The sequence below is a fragment of the Cryptomeria japonica genome, chromosome 4 (assembly GCF_030272615.1).
Source record: "Cryptomeria japonica chromosome 4, Sugi_1.0, whole genome shotgun sequence".
Classification (NCBI taxonomy): Eukaryota; Viridiplantae; Streptophyta; class Pinopsida; order Cupressales; family Cupressaceae; genus Cryptomeria; species Cryptomeria japonica.
In genome coordinates, this window is record NC_081408.1 from 735,317,405 (window position 1) to 735,342,291 (window position 24,887).

The 24,887-nt window shown below is 38.2% G+C and overlaps 1 protein-coding gene across 1 annotated transcript in view; it reads right to left on the reverse strand.

Moving 5' to 3' along the window:
- Positions 1-258: 258 nt before the first annotated feature.
- Positions 259-24,887, reverse strand: part of LOC131027458 (uncharacterized) — a 33,741-nt gene continuing 9,112 nt past the window's right edge. Inside the window, exons 2-5 of the mRNA XM_057957535.2 lie at positions 4,226-4,299; positions 3,715-3,818; positions 3,108-3,176; positions 259-928 (exon numbers count right to left, since the gene is read on the reverse strand). Of these exons, the coding sequence (XP_057813518.1) occupies positions 683-928; positions 3,108-3,176; positions 3,715-3,818; positions 4,226-4,299 (493 nt within the window). The 3' untranslated portion in view covers positions 259-682. The remainder of the gene's footprint in view (positions 929-3,107; positions 3,177-3,714; positions 3,819-4,225; positions 4,300-24,887) is intronic.

Sequence of the window (24,887 nt, forward strand, 5' to 3'; positions counted from 1 at the left end):
TAATCATTATGTTTGTGTTGCATCTTTTCATCGTTTATGTTTACAAATCTAGTTCTGCATTCGCACTGTCATAACAAATAGCACAATAGTTTTAATTGTTTGATTCATGATTTCTACTTGAAATTAAAGGAGATTACCGATAAGTACATTGCATAAATATCAGTCCCCATAACATTTTTCAGACATGAAAAGGCCATTTTAATAATAAATGCAATATGCCTATGATGCAATTGCAGAGAGAAAGTATAGAACCAAAACTGTAAGAAGTAATTAACCATTTTAGAATTTTCTAAAATATGATACATAATATATATAGATATCAAATTGAATCAGATGTCGATCTAATTGTGGCCTTAACCCGTAGACATGGAAAATGATAAGCAAGATAAGTTCCTTGATCAAAAAGGTAAATGTCGTCAACAATGTGCCTAAGATACAAAGAAGCTTCTCACTTAGAATCAGGGAAAACTCTATTACTTCTCTCTGACAGCTGTCCTCCATACAACAAAGTACCTGCTCCTATACATGCTGGTCAAAGATTATAATGCAGGCACTCGGGCATCATGATGTCTTCCTGTTTTTCTACAACTTGCATTGTCATGTTCTTAGATGCCACAGTAACAGCTGAGCACCTGGCTTGATAAGTTGCAATGCAAAATCATGATTGGACAATGAAAGAAACTTAGGAAATCCATAAGCTACTGAAAGCTTCTTCAAATGCCCTCTTTCTACATATTTCAAAACTCCACCCTCCTGCTCTTGCCGCTCTTTCAGCCCGTTGTCTTTGAGTTGCTTCATCCTCTGGCATGCCATGTGCATTATTGCCACCTATAGGTACTGGTTGTACTCCAGCTCCCGTTGGCCTTGGCTGCATAAACATTGGATTATACTGTCCAACTCCAGTTGCCTGAGAAGGTTGTGGTAGACCCTGCAAAATGCTTTTTAGTAGTTAATGATCATATAGCCAAAACATAAGAAAGCAACTGGTCTTGCAGTCCATGTTCCCGTCAATTTTTTTCAAATTGTAATCAAGCATGCCATTTGGAAATGGACAATAGCTCTCTGTTTTTAAGAAAAAATATTCAACTCTTCCCATTCTCAAAAACGAAACTCATTTACCTTTAATTCCAAAGTAAATTATACTTAATAGACTATTATTCTAAAGCATAGAAGAAGAGATGAACAAGTAGATATAAAGTATCAATATCACATCTGAATGAGCGCAAAAAATGGTGATACGTGATACACAAGGTCTGGAATTTATGTATCTAATGGCAGCATAGCAAATTTGTGGATAAGAAAGGACTTATATGAGGGAAATTGTGCACATATATGGTTCAAGACAGCATAATAAGCTTGCAATAGTAGATGATCACCACAAAGCCATATCCATGTGTGGGCATCCCTTGGCTTTCTTTGTCAATCACATCATGGGTCACTAATTTCGGTCAACCGATTCTCAACCTCAACTATCCTCAATTAATAAACAAAACAATAGAAACCTCTAATGGCTTTCCTAATGGTTTTGTCTATACGCTTCCAAATTATTCATGTTTTCAACAAATGTGCCACAGGTGACTAAAAGATCTTATTTTCAAGATTCGTGCCAAAAGAATTATGAATCAGTGCTATGGCCAGAAGGTAATATTCAACATCTATGTTGATGGGCTGACATGCAGGTATTTCACAATTCTTGTGCCTGTAAGCTTACCCATAAATCTTGAATTCCCAATTCATGTGCCTTTAGGCGGACTTGTATGTCTTCTTTGCTTTGTGAGAAGAGTATTAACATTTTCCAGTAATAATATTCACACAAAAACAAGAAAATAATACGGCAGCAAAATAAGTCCAAAATGATTTTTAAGTCAAGACCATATATTGCAGTCAACGCATAATCACATTTTTAGGTCACTCGCATCACACTGACATCACTTATGTATGTTAACAACAGTAGACTCATAGATCTCAAAAAGGCTCCTTCAAATGCAAGAAAGTCAGGTTAAATGCATTTGAATTGACTTTTTAGGATGCCAGTGATATCATCATGCATGACTGCTACCACAGGCATCAGCGTTTTCAGAAATATGAACATAAATCAACAAAAACATCAATGACTGGGAAGCATGTGAGATGAGAACAAGGATAGCTACAGGTATGGGAAGGTATGAATAAAGGCATCATCAATCACTGGGAAGTGTGTGACATGAGGCCAAGGATAGATAAAGGTATGAATAAAGGCATTTGCCTATATCACACTTAAAATAGTCACCTGGAGATGTGTGTACACAGGTAGAGGCTCACCATCCTGAACCCGAGTGTCTTGGTAACCATACCAAAAATAATCATAATATTAGAAACAATGAAAATCAGAGAAAACTAACATTCAGTTTCAATTTCATCAAATCGAAAGTCTATTTATTCTGTTAAAAACAATTATGCCAAGATCAACTATTGAATATTAAATCATTAAACAAACGACAAATTACGACAACAAAGTTTGAGACAAGATCTTTGAAGTGGAATGCAAATTTTGACCAGACTTACAAAAAACCATATATCATGTAGCTCAAATATTATTTGTGGACTACGGAACAAACCAAGCAATAACATTTTCACTTAGTTTTGAAAGAGAAATGTTGACTTCCCTTATTAGAAAGATGAAATTGTATCAAGGAGGGGAGAAGGGCAAAGAGTTATCTGATGATTTTAAAATGCGAAACCTGACTTAACAATTAATGGAAGCACAAGACGGATAAGATTCTAAAAAGTTTTTTGTATTAATGGTTGGCTATTATATTAAGCTCTTCTCAATTGGTTTACTTCAGCAGAACTTCATTCACTCTTCTATCTTCTGATCACTCATTTCATGACGATGGTCTAATTTTGTTTATTTTCCTCTTCTTTGTAATTATCTCTCTTTTATTGATAGGATAATTTGTTTTTCAGAAAACACCCTTTTCAGCTTTTAGGATCAGGTGCCAAACTTTCTTCCGGCAACAATCAATTTCAGTTTTGATACCAAGTAACTACTTTCAAGTGTTCCTTCACAGAAATAAAAGTTCTAGACTAGAATTCAAAACATTTTCACCAAACTCAACACATCTTACCAAGTCATTTGGACCACTAGCTGTAGCTTGTTCTTGATGTTCCCTCAGAGATCTTGCCACTTCTTCGGCCTACACAAAAAATCATCTGAGAGGGTGAGCTTGGATAGAAACAAAATTTCAGCTCTTACTGAGTACATTGATTATCTAGTAGAGCTGAAAGATTTCAAATATAGTTTGCACAATACAACTACTGAATTGGGATATAAAATAGAGAGCATGTAATTAATGACTTTAATTTCAATGAAAAACAATGTAAAATCTTTTATAACCACATCATTAATTCATTTAACTAATTTCATTGGTTCACTCAGAGTGGAAGTCTTCCAATCAATAAGCTCCGTTTATCCTAGTATTAAAAAAATAGATGCATCACAAATATCAACATTGAAGTATTACAAATTGGCTGAGGGATTTACTCTACGGATGTCTAAATATTGCAATAAAGTAAAAAATGACGATGCTATGAATTCAATAAAAGATGCATTCAGGATCCACAATTGACCAAGGGAAGCTAAATCATTGACTTTTTTTAAAACCATTGCAGGATAGCTGGCATGTGATAGCCCAAATCTTAATGACAATCTGCAAAAAGATGAAATGTAAATACCCTTTGGGCTCGAGAATTTATTATCTGTTCAGCATTTTCTTCCTGATACTTTGCAATCTTATCTTCAATGGCCGGGACATCTGTTCCCTCCACCAATTTAAATGCTGCACACATGAATTAGGATAGATATTAGATCAATAACTAAGGTGTTCTTATATATATTATAGATATGTGCACTGTAGAAGGTATTGCTTAAGCATACATCAGAATCATGCTGAAGGATTAAGTTTCAAAGTTTTCATAGTACTACCATGTTTGTAACATTAACAAATAAAATCATTTCAATGCTTTAACATGCCCCCTATATGTATTGTCGCAAGAAAACAAACTACAAGTAAAAATTTCAAAGCTAAATTAAAAACAAAATACGAACCCAATACTCAAGTAAAATTACAAGTGACTACCAACTGCTAAATGCTATGCATCAAAATTTAGAGGCTCCAAAGGTTTCATTATAAGCTTTACACATTTAGTAATATGAATAAGTAACTGACAAGGAATTATATCTTACTCATGTCCTCAACCTCCTCCAGATAGTCATTATACTCTCTTAGTGATAGGAAGTCTTCTTCTCTCTTATTATATCTGTATTCACAATAAACAACCAACTTAGAAAAGAGCCTCACAAATTTCAGTTGTATAAGAATCTGTGCAAGTCACTGCAAACACAATAGTAGCAGTATACTTTAGTGTAAGATGAATTCCATGGTACAAATAATATGAATGCCCTCATTACTTTTACTATCTATGGTGCAACATTTAAAACTTCAAACATTGACAATTGGATATAGATAGACATTTCCATTCCAGAGGCAGAAGTAAAATGGATATCATTTAGTCACCTTCTAAAAAACCAATATATTAAGAAGTTGAATTGCGTGTCACTGGCAGCATGTTATCAGCACCACTTTCATGTTGAAATTAAAATGAAACACTAGTACAACCAGAATAGGAATATGCTGAGCCATGACTATGAATTTCAAATATTCTATTGCAGGAAATGGCTGGATGATATCAGCACCATGTAAGGTAAGTGTACGTAAAGTCACTTGTTACAAAACGCAATTACCCATACAACAAGATACACAAAAAGTTTGCTAAAAGTACCCAACGTAGCATTCCATTTACACAGCATTGGCATGGCAAAACTCACGTGTCAATGGAATTCAATTAACTAGTAAAAAGCGAGAAATACCTAAAAAATTAAAAACCACTGAAATATTCATAAATATGAATTTGATGAGTTTTGCAAGCATGTAGATATAATCCAGCAAAAGATTACTCCATACACACCTCAACAAAATGGAGTGGCAAAAATAATGAACCAAACTTTGATGGAAAGAACCAAAAAGTATGTTAAGTGGTGCACAGTTGGATAGATGTTTTTGAGTAGAGGCTGTGAATGCTACTACTTACCTGATAAATAGATCTCCTTATAAGCTCTTGATTCAACACCTTATAAAATGTGAACAAATAAGAAACCTTTTGTTTCATATTTAAAGGTTTTTACTTTTTTGTTGTGAAGCTTGTGTTTATGAGTGTAACAAAAAGCAATCTATGTTAATGCATGGTAGCTTATGCAAGATAAGATCTTCCTAAACCTTCCTTGTTCTGTTATTTACATGCTTCATGTCAGATTTATATTGCATATGATTATCGGATTGTACAAACATCACTTATCATTATGCTATCGGGCTAACAACCCGATAGCATATTAATGTCAATTATTAATTGGCATTAATATGCTATCGGGGTATTAACCCGATAGCATATTAAATGCTATAAGTCATCGGGTTATTAGCCGATACATACTTGCTATCGGGTGCATAACCATTGGCACCGGTTCACATCTGTTATCAGGCGTAATTATATCGGGCATATTTGTTATCGGGTTTAATGAATACACCGCTCCATTTGGAATTAACATTAGTTAACAACTGCACCGGTTGGATTACATATATCGTGCACTTTGAATCATCGGTGTTTATATGAACCGATTCATTACATTGATCAGTCATTATATTATGATATTACAATATGCTATCGGGTGTTTTGAATCGATAATCAGCATTGTGTTAATGGTATAATTACAAAGGCACCGATCAATGGGTGCATTGATCGGTCATGCCTAAAAAGGCATGACCGGTCAATACACCAATTGACCGGTTGCCTAAATGATATATATGCCAATTGAATTCATTTGGAGTAGACATAGAAAATATTAAATGATCTCTCTCCTTCAGACCTGCAGATAAAATCAGAATTATCAGACATTGACATAATTCCTCATATCCATTTATAGCATACATAGTTCATAACTTGTTCTTTAATTAAAATTGAAATAACTTTACATGGTATCAGAGCCAAGGTAATCGAACCTAAGGCTATTCAATTTTGATAAAATTCAAGGACTAAGTTACAAACTACATCACATTTCCATAATGGCCAACGCTATCAGATTCGAAGATAGACTCGGAGGTAGCGAAGATTTTTCAGCTTGGAAGTTTAGAATCAAAATGATTTTAAGAGAAAACAAAGTTGATTCATATGTCCAAACTGAAAGTGCACAACCAGAAGATGAAACCGAGAAATCCACATGGATCGAGGGAAATGATAAGGCCATTAAAATAATAGTGGATGGGGTAAGAAATAATATAATGCCCATCATTAGAAAGCAGGAGACGGCTTATAAAATGTTCAAGGCACTTGAAAAGACATTTGAGATATCAAATGCAAGTCGTACTCTAGCACTAAAACGAGAAATAAATCATATCACCATGAACAAAGGGGAGGCAATCAACGCCTACTTCATGCGGATATCAGTTCTAAAAGATGAACTTGCAACTCTGGACTACGAGATCCGAGGCAAAGAACTAACACTCATTGCTTTAGATGGGTTGCCTAGTGGATGGAGCACATTCGTCCAAGGCATCAGTGCAAGGTCTAAATATCCTAAGTTTGAGAGACTAAGAGAGGACTGTCTACAAGAAGAATCCCGATTGAACAAGGTAGGAATAAAACAGAAGAATATAGATGAAGACTTGCAAGTCCTAAATACAAACATCAATAAAAAATACAAAAAGAAGCAATTCAGGAAAAGAAAAGCTAAACAAGGCAAGAACACTTCTAAGAAAGACCTATCACATGTTCAATGTTATAGGTGTGACAAATTCGAACACTATGTTGCAAACTGTCCAGAGAAAGGGAAGCAAGCCACATTTGCAAAAGTGAAGAAATCTAGAAAAGAAAATGACTCCGAGAACTATGTCCTCTACTCAGCACTTACAAGCCATACTTCAAACAAATCTAACTCATGGGTGATCGACAGTGGTTCATCCAGACACATCACCGGCTTTAGAGAAATACTAGACTCCATGATAGAGAAAGATGATGAGGAAGTAACCATCGGAGACGATTCTTCACATCCAGTCAGAAGAATTGGAACCTGCACCATCAAACGGAAGTCAGGCATGTCACTACAACTTGAAGAAGTACTATATGTTCCAGGCATCAAAAGAAATCTAATCTCCATATCAGCACTAGAAGATCAAGGATACAGAGTGACCTTCATGGAAAACAAGGTGTTGGCTTGGCCAAAGAGATCCTCCATCAAAGACGCTAAGGTCATTGGTCGAAGACAAGGTTATTTGTATGAGCTATGTATAGAGCCCAATCTAGCATTGATCCATGAAGCAACTAATGCAAATGAAGTATGGCACAGGAGATTAGGTCATCTGAATTATAGAGCTTTGTCAACCATGGGAAACCTTGTCACAGGTCTACCTAAGTTGAAGCAATATCATTCAGAGGCATGCAAAGGGTGTGCCTTAGGTAAAAATACCAAAAATGCATTTCAGAACAGTACTAGGAAAACTAGCAAAGTTTTGGAGTTAATTCATTCTGATGTATGTGGACCTATGTCCGTACCCTCGCTAGGGGGATTTTTGTACTATGTAATTTTTGTTGATGACTACTCTAGGAAGACATGGATCTACTTTCTGAAATATAAAGAATCAGAAGAGATCCTAAGTAGGTTCAAAGAGTTTAAAACATTAACAGAAAATCTCTCTGAAAACAAAATTAAAACCTTAAGAACTGACAATGGGGGGGAATACACATCAGAACTATTTAAAGACTTTTGTAAAAATTCTGGGATTAAGAGGGAGTTGACAATACCTTATAATCCACAACAAAATGGAGTAGCTGAAAGGAAAAATAGGACCATAGTAGAAGCTGCCAAAGCCATGATACTAGATCAAAATCTAAACTTGAACCTTTGGGCAGAAGCAACTAACACTGCTGTGTACATACAAAATAGATGTCCTCATTCACACCTTGAAGATAAAACTCCTGAGGAAGTCTTTACCAAGACAAAACCAGATATCAGCCATCTTAGGATATTTGGGTGTCCGGTCTATATTCATGTACCTAAAGAGAAAAGACTAAAACTAGAACCCTCTGGAAAAAGGGGAATACTTGTAGGATACAGTGAAACTTCTAAAGCCTACAGAATCTATGTACAAGGACAGAGAAATATTGAACTCAGTAGGGATGTAATCTTCGAAGAAGATTTAGCCTTCAAAAGGGCCCAAAATACAATAGAACCTGAAATTCATAATCCTACTCCTAACCTAGAAGAAGAACCTACTCCTGAGCTTCAGAGGGAGTATCTTGAGGAAACTATAAGTGAAACACAAGACCCACCTATAGATAATCGCAAGAAAAGACCACTATGGGCCACCAAAACTATAGTAGAAGCTCAGAAGTTCGCTGCTCCTTCAGGAACCTTCAGGGAAAGCAAGAGGCCTAATAAATTCATCAACTATGTTGCACTTATGAATGATCTATCTAAAGCTGAACCTAACAATGTTTCAGATGCACTCAAACATCAAGTATGGATAGATGCCATGACTGAAGAATATCAATCCATTATGAAGAATGATGTTTGGGAGATTGTTCCTAGGCCAACCAAGAAGTCTGTCGTGTCTTCTAAATGGTTGTTTAAAATCAAGCATGCTGCAGATGGCAGTATTGAAAAACACAAGGCCAGATTTGTAGCTAGAGGGTTCTCACAGAAGGAAGGAATAGATTACGAAGAAACATTTGCACCTATTGCCAGGTACACATCAGTAAGAGCTGTCCTAGCCATTGCAGCAGCAAAGGGGTGGAAGGTACATCAGATGGATGTTAAGACAGCATTCCTAAATGGCGAGATCATGGAAGAAGTCTACTTGGAGCAACCTGAAGGGTTTGAAATTCATGATGCAAAGTTTCATGTGTGTAGACTCAAGAAAGCTCTTTATGGGCTCAAACAGGCTCCCAGAGTCTGGTATGAAAGAATTGACACCTATCTCTCAAAGCTGGGTTTCTCTAAGAATGATGCAGATCGTAATCTCTATCTCAAAAGAAATAAAGGTGATATGTTAATATTAATTTTATATGTTGATGACTTATTAATTACAGGAGATAATCACCTAATAGATCAATGCAAGAAAGATCTATCCACAGAATTTGATATGAAAGACTTGGGGCTTCTTCATTACTTCCTAGGATTGGAAGTATGGCAGAATTCTGATAATATTGTACTGAACCAAGGGAAGTACACCTTGGACATATTGACAAGATTTAGAATGCTAAACTGCAGACCCATGACCTCTCCTATGGAAACCAACTTCCATAAACTTAAAGAAGCAGCAGCAGAATCAAGACCTACTGACCCCACTCAATACAGGCAGATGATTGGGTCCCTGATGTATCTAGTAAATACAAGGCCAGATATCTGCTATGCTGTTAATGCCTTAAGTCAGTTCATGTGTGAACCTAAGGAGATACACCTGGTTGCAGTAAAGCATATAATGAGATATCTACAAGGTACCCTAAAGCTTGGTCTTAAATATGAAAAGGTTGACATAGATCTACATGGATTTACAGATTCAGATTGGGCTGGCAGTGTGACTGACAGAAAGAGCACTTCAGGGTGCTGCTTCAGTTTAGGGTCAGCCATGATATCCTGGATCAGCAGAAAACAATCTTCAGTAGCTCAGAGTTCCACAGAGGCTGAATATATTGCAGCTTCAATGGCTGCCCGAGAAGCAGTATGGCTAAGGAAATTGCTCGTGGGATTATTTGGAGAACCTATGAAACCTACAGTCATTCAGTGTGATAATCAAAGCTGTATAAAACTTTCTATAAATCCAGTATTTCATGACAGGTCCAAACATATTGAGATCCCATATCACTATGTACGAGATATGGTTGACAGGAATGTGATAAAGTTAGAATATGTGTGTACAGGAGATCAAACTGCAGATATTCTAACCAAACCACTTTCCAGAGTGAAGGTTGATCACTTCAGAAAGGGTTTAGGTATGATAGAAAGGTAATCTGCTTTGTAATCTATACTTACATATATTTAAGATGTTTAATGTGTAAACTTCTTTGTCATGTCTGGACTATCTCTTGGCTTCTTGCCACCTGTGTTCATATCTAAGAGGTGACGATCTCTTAGACACTGAACACTTGTATATAGACATCATAAGGTGACGATCTTATGATAGTCAAACCAGTAATCATGTTGGATCACTGGTAAGTCATGGATGTGTCATGACTATGTTGTGATACAACATTTGTACAAATGTTATTGCATTATCACAATTTGGATATAATGAGAACTTAAACACTTCTCATATGGTTATCCTTGTATTGCGTGTTAAGCAATACTGATATCACGTGTAGGTGATATCTCAACCATTGATCATGATTGGATCTCTGGTAAGTCATGGATCTGCCATGACTATGTTGTGATAAACATTTATAAATGTTATTGCACTTATCACAACTTGGATATGATGAGAAACTAACCTTTCTCATAGACTTATCCTTAAGTATTGCATGTTAGGCAATACTAATGTCACGTGTTAGGTGATATCTTGATGAATCTTACAGATCACATGTTTTGATGATTTCTCACATGATCAGGTGATGATTCTCTTACTTTTATCACATGTTAAAATAATACTTTATGTCACATGCTCAGGTGATGTTCTTCTATTTTGTATCATATGTCTTGATGGTACTTCTCATGTATAAATGATTTTTTGCTGACTGACATTATCTTAGTTATGAAAAGGAAATGTGATGCAGGTTGCCTTATCTATCTTCCAAAGCTAAGAGGGAGTGTTAATGCATGGTAGCTTATGCAAGATAAGATCTTCCTAAACCTTCCTTGTTCTGTTATTTACATGCTTCATGTCAGATTTATATTGCATATGATTATCGGATTGTACAAACATCACTTATCATTATGCTATCGGGCTAACAACCCGATAGCATATTAATGTCAATTATTAATTGGCATTAATATGCTATCGAGGTATTAACCCGATAGCATATTAAATGCTATAAGTCATCGGGTTATTAGCCGATACATACTTGCTATCGGGTGCATAACCATTGGCACCGGTTCACATCTGTTATCAGGCGTAATTATATCGGGCATATTTGTTATCGGGTTTAATGAATACACCGCTCCATTTGGAATTAACATTAGTTAACAACTGCACCGGTTGGATTACATATATCGTGCACTTTGAATCATCGGTGTTTATATGAACCGATTCATTACATTGATCAGTCATTATATTATGATATTACAATATGCTATCGGGTGTTTTGAATCGATAATCAGCATTGTGTTAATGGTATAATTACAAAGGCACCGATCAATGGGTGCATTGATCGGTCATGCCTAAAAGGCATGACCGGTCAATACACCAATTGACCGGTTGCCTAAATGATATATATGCCAATTGAATTCATTTGGAGTAGACATAGAAAATATTAAATGATCTCTCTCCTTCAGACCTGCAGATAAAATCAGAATTATCAGACATTGACATAATTCCTCATATCCATTTATAGCATACATAGTTCATAACTTGTTCTTTAATTAAAAATTGAAATAACTTTACAATCTAAACTAGATACAAAAACCAAAAAAATGGATCTTCATTGGATATGGTGAGAATGTTAAAGGTTACAAGCTTTGAAATCCTCCAACACTGAAAGTGTTCTATTCTAGTGATGTGATTTGCAGAGAATTTAGAGCTATTTGTGTTCCTAAATAACCAAAAGATAAAGAAAAGAAAAAGAGAGTGCATTTTGAATTAGAGCAAGAAAACGCACGTGGAAGAACAAAATAATAGAATATATTCTATTATGACGTAAGACATAAAGTGAAAATACCTTAAGTAAACTTAACTGACTAACGACTTATCAAATTCAAGGCCTAATTTCACAATGCACCATACATTTGAATCTCACACGAATTGATAATGTCATGTATAAGATTATTGGTCAAAGGGACTGCATGATTAGGGCAACACTGAGTTCTTGCTCCACTCATCATAAGAGGATCACCTACACATTTCATTAAGCAGATCAAAGGTGAAATCCAATGTACCACATTTATAGTTGGTGCCAAGATATTTCATCCTTGATTGTTTTAAAGTATCATTCATTCTACATTGCAAGAGAACTAGAATCAAGGAAGCATGAGACTTAAGTACGATACCAAGAGTTCATAAGAAAAGAGAGCATCTTACAATGCATATCAGCTCAAACGACATTGTTTTAGGGAACCACACACTGTTTGTGCATGCTTTTCATTATATTTCAAAGCTGGGGTACTATTCTGATTGTAAGCCCTTTTAGCAAAGAACGTTGATATATTTCTTCCCTTCCAAGTTGGTGTAAGCATTACACACATGGTTGCAGTCATTTTGATCATCTATTCCAGCACTGCAAGTGTTAAGAGGGCTAAAGTATTCAGCCCACACACTTGGAGGAGTGTAAGTGACATCAAAAAATAAAAAATCTAAAATTAGCACTCCTATGTATGTGAAGTCCTTGATGTAAATTTTGGAGGGGATACTACAGTAACTTCAGCACTTCCACAAGATAAATGTTTATATACAGTTCAAAGTTGCAAGCAAAAACCCTGTCCACATAAAGAGCATGTTCAAATAAGTCCCTGAACTCTTTGCAATGTAAGAGGAACAGCAAACCATTGTTTTGTGTGTGCAAGCACTCTTAGGAAACTAGAGTCACCTACATTTAAAATAAGCATACCAAAGAATACAAGTTCAACCGTGATATGTAAAGAGTATGTCATACCTCCCATTCTTGGAATGTAAGAGGGCCATGCACAAGGATAAAATCATACTTGAGTAAGATAATTTAGGAGAGGCAACAGATACCACTTCAAAGTACACTAAGCAAAAGCAATAAGGAAAGTGGACCCTACACTCACATTCAAAAGTTGTAAAAGGGCAGTAAATCACAAATGCATTTCTAAGCGTTGTTTTATTGGTTTGCTGAGCATATATATATATATCGCACACAGCAGATAGGTTAATCGCACACAACATATATCTATCGTAGCATTTACCCAATCACACCTGGCAGACTAATCACTCAGATCGCAGCAAATATGATGCAGCCTTATTATCTTTCCTAATGGCCACGACTAGAAGGTAAAATACCCGATAAGGGGACGTGGACTGTCATGTCCCTAACCGGGGAGTCACTAAGAAGGGGTGCAATTAGTTATGAGCAAACACCCGATATATTATGCAGTCAATAAGTAAATGATATTAGTTATCCAATAACAAAAATGGATACAAACAAAAAAAAAGAACTCTCTTAATAAGAGTTGCGACAGCAGTCAGGAGAAAGATATATCCTATCGCTACAACATCAACACTCCCTCTTAGCTAGTATCTTTCCATATATACTTGTCATGGAGTCTCTCAACATGACATCCACAATGGCTACTCCCATTTGTGAAAAAGGGTTCATCACGGAGTCAGTCAACGTGATGTCCACCATGGCTACTCCCATGTGTTGAAGGGAACAAATACACAAGTGCCCATCACGGAGTCACTCAACGTGATGTCATCATGGAGTCTCTCAACATGACGTCCACCATGGCTACTCCCAAAGGATGGATAAACACAAGTATAAGAGAATCATCACGAAGTCTCTCAACGTGATGTCCACAATGGCTACTCCCATTAGTGGAAAGAAACACGTCATGGAGTCACTCAACATGACGTCCACCATGGCTACTCCCAGAGGGTGGAAAGAACCACATCTCCGTCTCAGAGATGGACAAGGGCTTTCACCTCAAATTTCTCCAACTTGCAAAAAAATGCATTACAAGGGCTTTCACCTCATGTTTCTCCGTCTCAGAGAAACATACGCTACAAGGAATCTTCATGATGATGAGACTCCCTCTGAAGCTCCAAGTACTTGCATCAACATCCTGACCTCCTCATCCAAGGTTGCCTCTATTGGTTTGTCAAACTCCCTCTGAATCTCCAAGTACTTGCATCAACCTTCTAACCTCCTCATCCAAGGTTGCCTCTATTGGTTTGTCAAACTCCTGCATTGCGCCACGAGAATATCTCGCCCCTTATATTCTCCCCCACTTAAAACGGGTGACATCCTCGAGGCCAGCTAAGCAATCTCAAGGTTCTAATGAACAACTTCCCATTTGCCATGTCACTTACCAGCAAAATCTTTGCCTTAGACAGGTAATACGGCGAAAGATCAATGACGACATCTCGCAGAATACTCTTCTGAATCAACAACACAATGCATCTAGTAGCCTTGATTGTTAGACACAATGCACCACTGAGAGGGGGGCAAATCAGTGGTTCTCAAACTTTTCCCTTTAACAATTCTAGATGAGTATACCGGTTAACCTATGTTACCCCAAGTTTCCGGGACGAGGACGGCAGGGGATGGGGGTACGCGTTTCCGGAACAATGATTTTTTTTGCCAATTTTGGGGACGGCTAGGGGACGGCAAAGGGGACGACTATATAAAAGTAGGGAAAATTAAAATATATAGGGAAATTTTAAATATTCATATGAAAACATGGATAAAACATGCACATATCCATTATAGAACCTTAAAATATAAGAACTAGTAGAGTTCTTATGGCAAATTTGTGTTAAATTGAGAGTCAAAGTCAATTTGCTTATAGAATTCATTGTCAAAATTCATTGTCTATATGCAGAATTTATGGGGACGTATGGGGACGTCCCCTAGGAGTCCCCTATCCCCGGGACGGGGACGGCTGAAAAAAAATACCGTGTACATAGCGGTTAACAGATCTAACTAAATGCAAACTTACCGATTAGAAGGGAGACTCATCACAAATGCACTCACGTATGAAAGGACATCTCATAACACCAGCATATACGAGGAAAACCCAATATGGGAAAAACCTCAGTGAGAAATGCTACTGGAGACTACTGCTCCAATCCAGCCTCACAATCAATCTCCGATTACAATGTTTAGGGCACCAACCCAAGGAGCACCAACCCCTGATTTTAGGGCACCAACCCAAGGAGCTACAACCCCTACACTGAGCTCCAACTCAGTGATTACAAAACATAATCATTTACAAGTTAATAGCCTTGTTACAAATGGATTTTGTAACACTTCTTCAAATCTCTCTACTGGATCTTCTATCCAGTTCACTGCCAGTTCTCTCTCTGTCGGTTCTCTCTTCTGGTTGCCTCTTCTCTCCGGTGCTCTCCACCGGTACTACACTATGTCGGTTCTATGTCTACCTTCTCTACAGTTTCCTTCACTTCTTCTCTGTCGGTATGGTCACTGTCGGTTCTGCACTTTTGTTGCCGGTTGAACTAACCCTGTTCTTCCTCACACTCAGTCTCTTCTCCTTCTTCTTGATGAGCACTTGACTGATTTCTCCTTGCATGCAGCAACACTCCCCTTCAACAACACTTCGCAATAACTTTGGCTTCCATATTTATAACCTGGTTTTCCCGCCAAAACTCAATTCAAATTCAAGTAGTTAGGGTTTCCTCATCAACCTCGAGGCAAACCAAATCCAATCTGATCTCCCAGACAGTTGTCTGCACATCACCGCCATTAACGTACCTTCCAATAGACGTTTTCTAAACTTAGCAAACATGGTCTTGTATATCGACATGCAGCTATCAAAACACCATAAATAATGTCATAAATATCTCAGTTGTTTCTTTTGACAAGCGAGCACAAAGATCGAATCCTCCTTCCTTGATCCACTCAACAAAAATTGCTCCTTCAATCTGCTTCGATCTGCAAGATCAATCCTTTCTGGATTTCTGTTGTTTTCTTCATCTCAAGCTGCACACTCAATATTTAATGTCGACCAATTGCCAGCTACCTCACCGACACGACACTTCACCAACCTCCGCGAGCTTGCCACTTCATCTCCACGTGGCATCCATGTCGACATCCACCTTTGCTAGGTCATTGTGTCGGCTAGACTCGGTCACCGACAATCAACACACAACCAATCCTTCCTTTCTGTCGGTTCACTAACCTTGTCGGTTAAACCCTCAAACCAGTCTGTGGAACACTCAACCGGTCAACACTCTTGCTAACCTACCTTGTGCACATCTTCATCAGATGGGAATCTTCCGCATCTGCACCTTGTCCATATTACCAGTGGGCATACATACCGGTGGGCATACATACCGGTAAACACCTTGATGACACCATGTCATCAACCTTCCACAGACTCGGCCATTTTCCTATGTTTGCATCTGCTCAGCTTTGCCTTCTTCTTGATCAGCTCGGACCATATCTCAACCAGTTTGTCAAACTGACAAACCCAAAACTCTTCATCTGTACCGGCAACACAACATAACTTCTTTGTCGGTCTAGTGCATATCCTTGATCTCATCCACTTGAGGCATTCCTTTGATTCACCGGTAGATCCGGTGTGAGCCTTCAAACACCTGCCTTTACCTCTTCTTCCTTATCTCACAGAACTATGATGCATACTATGCATAATAGGAGATAAGTTCCACTTACTGGTGGAGTGATTCCTTGTCATCTACATCTTGCAATGCACTCATGTGGCTTCCCTATTTGTGCAGCATATCCTCAAACAGGCACATGTGATCCTATTGGGGTACATTCACCGTCAGTCATCTCTTCACATGATGACTGCATCTCTATCTGGTGGGAGTCCTGTTGTTTTGCAGCCACACAGCATATTGGTGACCTGTACATCCTTCTCCTCCTATGTTGATGTGATTTAGGTAGCATTCTGCCTCTTCATCACAAACAATAGCTCAAGCACCTTGCTCACCCTGTTTGTACACTTGTCATAAGCTTGCCAGTTGACATCCTTTCCTTAACGGTGATAAGCTGTACTGGTAACCTGTCCATTTCATCCACACAAGTCAGACACTAACTTGTGTACCGGTGACTCCAGTGATCATTCCTCTGAATGACATTCTCTTCCTTACCGGTGACTTGCAACACTAATTAACATGAATGATTGCATGTCAACAATACTCCCAAACCGGTTGTCCTTCTATACCGATTGACATCAATGACAACAATGCCAACATTGATCTTCTTTATCATCCCTAGAATACTGTTCATCTCCTCCTTCAAAATCCTATCCATCATTGTATAATCAGAAACCACAATGTTCTGCTCGATGTTTGTCTTGGGAGGAGAAATTTGGAACTGTATGATGCCAATCTTGGCGTTCTCAATCTTGGTAGACCCACTGGCCGTATGGCTTGCCTTCTTATCAAACAACAAATACTAGGAATTGCATTAGGTAAGAAACCGTTTGCGTTTCAATCACAGACCAAGAGAATAATCTACCAATGTGATGAGGTTGCAAGCCATTGCAACATGGGGCTCCAAGATGAAATGGAATCCAGTCCTCAGTTGCATTGCCTCAGTCAGAGATATTCTACTCTTCAAAGGCATGAGTCCGTTGCCGCCAAGTATCAGTTGAGAAAATCTAACGTCGATGACCAGGTTAACAAAGGCAAGCCCTTGCCACAAATTGCAGAAGATGGAATAAGCCTGAAAATGAAGCGACCCAATCTTGCACGAGTACTTGATCAAGCATTAAGGTCCACAACCATCAAATACGATGAGAGCCAGGTCAAAAACCACCACGATTACTACACAACTCTGATAATGAGCATCCAACATTTCCATGTGAATGGAGACGTATTCTACATCTTCAACCCTTGGTTCGGCATAATACATGCCTATTTCTTTGCCAAGCTTCACAAAGGCCGGTCAACAGTGAATAAGGAACCCGCCATGCAAATGAGAGCTGATCCAAATGCACATATATGTCCACTTGCAGTAGACAAGAAAGCCACCCTTTGTATATGATGTCGGCCAATAATGGATGAAGCCTCGGATATAGAGCCTTCAAAACATGGTCTGCTAATTCACAAATAGAGAGGTCGACTCAATAAATCTGATCCACAATTCATTCAATCAGAGATCATGGCTCCCACATATCAACCAGTACTGCTACCGCTCAGGAGGAAAACAAAACAGGAGGAGCTGCAGATATATCCTGCTCTGATACCATGTTGTTTTATTTGTTTGCTGAGCATATATATATATATATATATATATATATATATATATATATATATATATATATATATATATATATATCACACATAGCAGATAGGTTAATCACACACAACATATATCTATCATAGCATTTACCCGATCACACCTGATTGCAGGAAATATGATGCACCCTTATTATGTTTCCTAATGCCCGCGACTAGAAGGTAAAATACCCGATAAGGGGACGTGGACTGTCATGTCTCCAACCGGGGAGTCACTAAGAAGGGGTGCAATTAGTTATGAGCAAACACCCGATATATTATGCAGTCAATATGTAAATGATATTAGTTATCCAATAACAAAAATGGATACTAACAAAAAAAAGAACTCTCTTAATAAGAGTTGCGACAGCAGTCAGGAGAAAGATATCTCCTGTCGCTACAACATCAAGACTAAGGATGTATATCAGCATGTACCTCATCAAAAACAAGTAAAGAAAGCAAGCATTGGTTGTATACCACCACAAACACAAGTTATGACAGGAGGAGCATGCATTGAAACCAAGAAGAAGACAGAAAGAGTCCAGACAACAACTCGGAATGGTAGAGTACCGCAAGGACACATCAGTACAGGAAAACCACCATAATCAGCCAAAAGGAAGAAAAAGAAACACCAGATAATGCAGCTCAAGTCCACAAGGCAAGAAGGGAAGTACCTACTTAAGGGAGGAAGACCAAGCAAGGAAGTAGTCTGATAGGAGTGAACTTTCTCCAAGGAGGTGAAATACATGCATGAGAGGAAGCACAAAATGTGAAATCCACTCCACTTAGGAAATAGTCTCTGAAAATAAGTAGCCTTCAATGTAGGGGAAGAACTCAAAGAGAAAGTGTAACGTAGGAAATTTGACTCTAACAAAAGAAAAGCTAGGTTCCTTTGAGAGTAAATTTCACTAACTACACTCAGATAAGTTAAACTAGCTAACTAGCTAAAATTAACTTTCCATATAAATGCTTCTAAAAGGGGACTTCAAATTTCTGGGCATCTATTCCCAAGAGTTTTATGGTAATCAATCAATATGAATGGTGTTCCATAAATTCACTTGTTCACATGGCCACCACACCTTATAAAATTTTGTGAATTTACTTTCATTCATTGGCTAAAATTACTTTTAATTTCAAATGGCCTTATATAATACTCAATAGCACCTACTCAATCTGAAATACCATAATTTTTGTGCGATCTTCACATAGAGCTTGCTCTTAGAGGACAAATGGCTCTTAAAAGGCTTTTAGCTTGCAAGATCAAATATGTGATTGTCTATGTCTATTAGAATGTGCATTTGTTTAATTATATTGTGACAACCCTTCACTTTTAAATGTCTTTCTTAAGAAAGCCTCGTATTACAAACCTTTCACAACAACAAAACCTACTAGCCTCTATGTGAATTTACTTTTTTTATTATGAAAAAATTAATTTTAGTTTTCATGGCCTTGTATAACTCTTAATAGCATCCACTCAATCTTCAGAACCATGACTTTTGTGCGATCTTCACATGAGGATTGCCCTTAAAGGAAAAGAGGTTATTAAACAGGCTTCAGCTTGCAAATTGTGTGATTAGCAATGTTCCACGGGGACACGTCCCCCTCCCTTTTTGGTCGCCTCCCCCCGTCAAAGACGTCTCGGGGACGGGGACAGGACGCGACGTCCCCCGCCACCGCCACCCAAACACTGCCGGGACTTGGAGACGTCTCCGCGTCTCCCAGGGAGACGTGGAGACGTGGCGACGTCTCCTTGGGAGACGCCTGGGTGTCTCCCCATCCCTCAAGAAACGCCCAGGCGTCTCTAGAGGGGCATCTCCCGCATTCCCATGTCTAAACAAACTGAAAAAGCCATTTTTTTAAAAACATGTGCCTTTTGGGGGGGTTAAGGGGCAACCTGTTGACGTGTATTTTGTACACCATCATACACAGAATAAAATACCAATAGGCATCTTATCCTCTCTTGAGAAAATAGTCTCTAACTGCTGAAGATTCGCATAAAGGATCAGTTAGGAAGACTCCAAGGTTCTTTTGGTAGGGTCTCTACGTGTGGACAAGCTCCAGTGGTATGATGTGATTTGCTGGAATCACAAGGGGACTTACATCTGATGATTGAACTTCCGATCTGCTTTGCTGAACACAGGCTCTGACTAACTTGGATTTGAAAAAAATGAAAAAAGGGTAAGGGCGAAGAGAGGGTCTAATCCTAATACTAAGAATGTAGGAGCAATGATTTGATTTTTGATGAAACTCTAACTAGATCTTGTTTTGACATCAATGGAACATCTACACAAGGCTAGTGCGATCTTCTAAGGGGAGCTTTATGATGTTCAAATTATCACCGCAGGCATAGACACCATCCAAGTTGATGCATATCAATGAAGAAGCGACAAATTGAAATTGAGCTTAAGCTAAATGATTCCAGTTGACTACACAAGGCAAGTCTGCAATCAACAAACTGCTAGTAGTATGGATATACGAATTCCATCATCAATCAATCACATTTCCTCCATTCATCTAATCATCTACCATCTATGATTGAAGACTCAACAAGAAACCATGCAAATTGCAAGAAAACGACATATTTCACCATTACTTCAATGAAAATGGAGTTTGTTTACAATCAATGGCAACAATTTCTTGCCTTGTCTTCCTATTCTAGTCTAATTACTATTCTATCAACTATATTCTAACTCTTCCAACTATTTACATGCTATCCCTAACTTATTGCTAATTAATTAGCCTTTACAAATGAAATGCCTGGGCTTATATAGTGCCCACAATACAATTCGATGGCTCAGATCAATTCAAGATCAATGGCCAAGATTCAACAATGAAAACCCTAATTAGGGTTTGTTACAACCATTACATAACATTTAATGCTTGACCAATGACAAAATTGTATTGCTTGGACACATGTCCTTTCTAGAAAAATCGACCAATGGATAGCCGAGGTAGGTACATCGGAGTTTGTGCCACCTTCCCTGAGTTAAGTACATTGAATCTGGACATGCTGAGGTGGACCTCACTGATTGGAGAAATGATGACTAGGATGCCACCTCATTTGACACTTGTAACTTGGTAGATATTCAACTTGATGTTGTTGAGAAGCTTGCTTCAATTAATTCATCTGGAACTATTTACTTCTTCAACGAGCCCTTGTTCTAACTCCCTGTGTCCTTGATGTGCAGGATGATGTACCTCGCCTTGGAACGCTGGATTGAAAGAGGTCGCCCCTGTCCTGGCTTGATCGTCCCGGCGAAGATCGTCCTGGCGAAGACCGTCCTTGATCCGGCTTGATTTTCCTTGAAGAGATCTCCATTTGATGCCTACACAACATTTCAAAATTAGTAACATGATTTTGCAATACATAACATAAATTAGAGAGCAAATTTTAGGAAACTTAATGATAAGTCCTTTATTAATCATTTCCTAAAAACGACTATTGAGCTATGAATTCAAAATTTCAAAATTTAAGGCTATGACGATCAAAATTCAAAATCAATAAAACAAATATCGCCATACCTCAGTTGAGAGCTAACTCTAGAATGCAAAACAAGGAATTTGCCTAGGCAAAATCAAAATTAGATGGCTTCAACGTGATCTTCTTTAAATGAACAATCCCTTTATCAATTCATCACCCTTGAGGATATCTTTGACGTGGTCTTTGGCAAGTTCGCCCAACTTGAGACTAAGCTCGCACTCCTTTGATGATGTCTGCGCCCTCCTCTTGAATGACAATTTCGCACCAATAGAATTTTCAAGTTCGCACCCCTTTTGAATATAATTCGCACCTCCTTGTCTTCTCCAAATCGCATGCTAATGAAGGATGTTAAATGATGATTTGAAATGAATAAACCACCTTCCCTTTATAGGCGCTTACCTTCATATTGATCTTAGGCCGACTTTGGTAAATAAGACAAATTTAAAATAAACTTAAAAGGCCGACCCTTGTAAAATGAAACAAATTTTAAATCAAGCGCCCCATTTGATTTTTTATTAATTAATAATTAATTATTAAATGCCTTTATTATTTAAATTAATAAATTTCGATTTTTATAAAGGCAAAAATAATTAATAAATATCAAGCGCAAATTTTAAATGCCATTTTTAATTAAATTTGCAATCCATCGATTTTAGCATTTAAAATAAATTTAAAGAAATGTGTTTGAGCGCCAAATTTTTTGAAAATGAAATAATACGTACCTCATCGCCCTGGTCCCTGACTAAGGGACAGGAGCGATCCATCAATTTGGTCTTGATTCTTGCAATTTCGACGTCCAAAGTCTTCATCTCCACGTTCAAATCGACATTTTTGTTAGGTCCTTCAAGCTTGATTAACTTTTCCTTGCGATTGAATGTCCTTTTGTGGTGATATCGCCCTGGTCCCTTAGAGAGGGACAGGAGCGATCCATGTGTTTTCTCCATTTCAAGCACAAATTGGTAATATTTAACATCCATCTCCCTTTGTATCGCCTTCCAAATGATGTTTAAAACCTTGTACAACCTTGTTTTGATGTGGTCTTCAAAGGATTATAAGTGTTTTGGCAAACATCGCCCTGGTCCCTTGGAGAGGGACAGGAGCGATCTCCATGTCCTGGCTCAAATTTGCAAACACTTGATCTTCGTTCTTCGTTCATTGTCTTCCAAAGGACGTCCTTTACTTCGCCAATCCTTGCATTGTCTTGATTTTGAAGGAGCATGAGTGTTTTTGTAAAAATCGCTTTGGTCCTTGTCCAAAGGACAGGAGCGATATAACTTTCTTATTCAAATTGGTATATTTTGACGTTTCACACCTTTGCATATCACCCTGTTAAGACGCCTTAGATCTTGTGTGATCCTACAAAACCTTGACTTGGCATGGATTTGAAGTAAAATGAAGGATCCTATGCAAATCGCCCTGGTCCCTTGGAGAGGGACAGGAGCGATATAGCTTCTGTGTTCAATTTAAGGATCTTTTAACGTTTGAAGTCTTTGTATATCACCTTCTAATCATGCCTTGGACCTCATACGACCTTGCAAAACCTTGACCTAACGTGATTTTTGCATGAATTGGCCAATATAATCAATATCGCTCTGGTCCCTTCCTGAGGGATAGGAGCGAACTTCAACATTTTGAGCTTGTCCTTGTTTCGACCAACTTGTAATTACTTTTATCGTGTAAAATAAAGTCCCTCGATCCCTTTGGACATTTGGAACGTGATCAATTTTCAAAATTTAGAGCCTTTATGCAAATTTCGCTCTGGTCCCTTCCTGAGGGACAGGAGCGAACTGGGATATTATAGTGCAAATCTTTCAATGTTGGCGACCTTTGATGTTTTGTGCTTGATGAAGATGCTTCGAAACGTCCTTGCCACCTTGTTCTTCGCCTTGAAGTGTCTTGAATTTGGAGGAAAAGGCAACATAACTAAGATATCGCCCTGGTCCCTTGGAGAGGGACAGGAGCGAATTTGTACTTGTAGTCTCCATCACACTTCGCCAGCTTCCAAATTTATCTTCAACGGTCTCGTAATGTTCCATTCCATTCATCCATGCCTTGGGTTTGATTGTAACTTAGCAAGAAATTTGTCTTAGACAAAAATCGCTCTGGTCCCTTCCTGAGGGACAGGAGCGAACTTAAGCATTTTGGTCCTTTGTTGGCATTTGGTAATCTTCAATTTATCTTCAATGAGTTCATTTCACCTCCTTCCTTGCCTTCAAACATAAAACTTGCTTGATCTTTGCCCAGATCGTACCTTATGAAGAATTTCGCTCTGGTCCTTCAGTGAGGGACAGGAGCGAAATTGACCCTCTAGGCAAAACTTCATCATTTCATTGTTTTTGATCAAGTCTGGATGTTCTATCATGCTCATTTCGTCCTTCACCATGCCTTTGATGTCTCGATTCGTCCAAACAAGGTCAGGAATGGCTCAACTAAGCATTTTCGCTCTGGACCCTTGGTGAGGGACACGAGCGATTCGCCTTGGTCCCTTGGAGAGGGACAGGAGCGCTTTTCGCTCTGGACCCTTGGAGAAGGACACGAGCGAAATTTGACTTTTCGCACTCTCTATCAGGATAATTTTTATGGAATATAACATTTAAGTATAAGAAAGAAGAAACATTTCCTTCTTATACTTTAAGTTATATTCCATATATACTTTCAGGATGTTTGAGAGTGGTTTCAGACCTCCAGGAGTTATATTGCAAAATCTAGTTTTTGGAGGTTTTTTTTTCAGTTTCCAGACTTAGTCAAATTCAGGATCAGGGCATTCCAGACTTAGCCAAATTTCAGGATCAGGACCTCACTCAAGCCGGACTTGCTTATCCATGTGATCCCCGGGCGATACTCAAAATGCAAAGGCTAGCTAACAAAACCCTAAAAAACCTAAAGAAGAAACATTTCCTTCTTATACTTTAAGTTATATTCCATATATACTTTTAGGATGTTTGAGAGTGGTTTCAGACCTCCAGGAGTTATATTGCAAAATCTAGTTTTTGGAGGTTTTTTTTTCAGTTTCCAGACTTAGTCAAATTCAGGATCAGGGCATTCCAGACTTAGCCAAATTTCAGGATCAGGACCTCACTCAAGCCGGACTTGCTTATCCATGTGATCCCCGGGCGATACTCAAAATGCAAAGGCTAGCTAACAAAACCCTAAAAAACCTAAAGAACAAACCCTAAAAAGCAAAAAAGCAAGGGTCCCCATTTGCAATGGGGCGATGTGTGAAAACG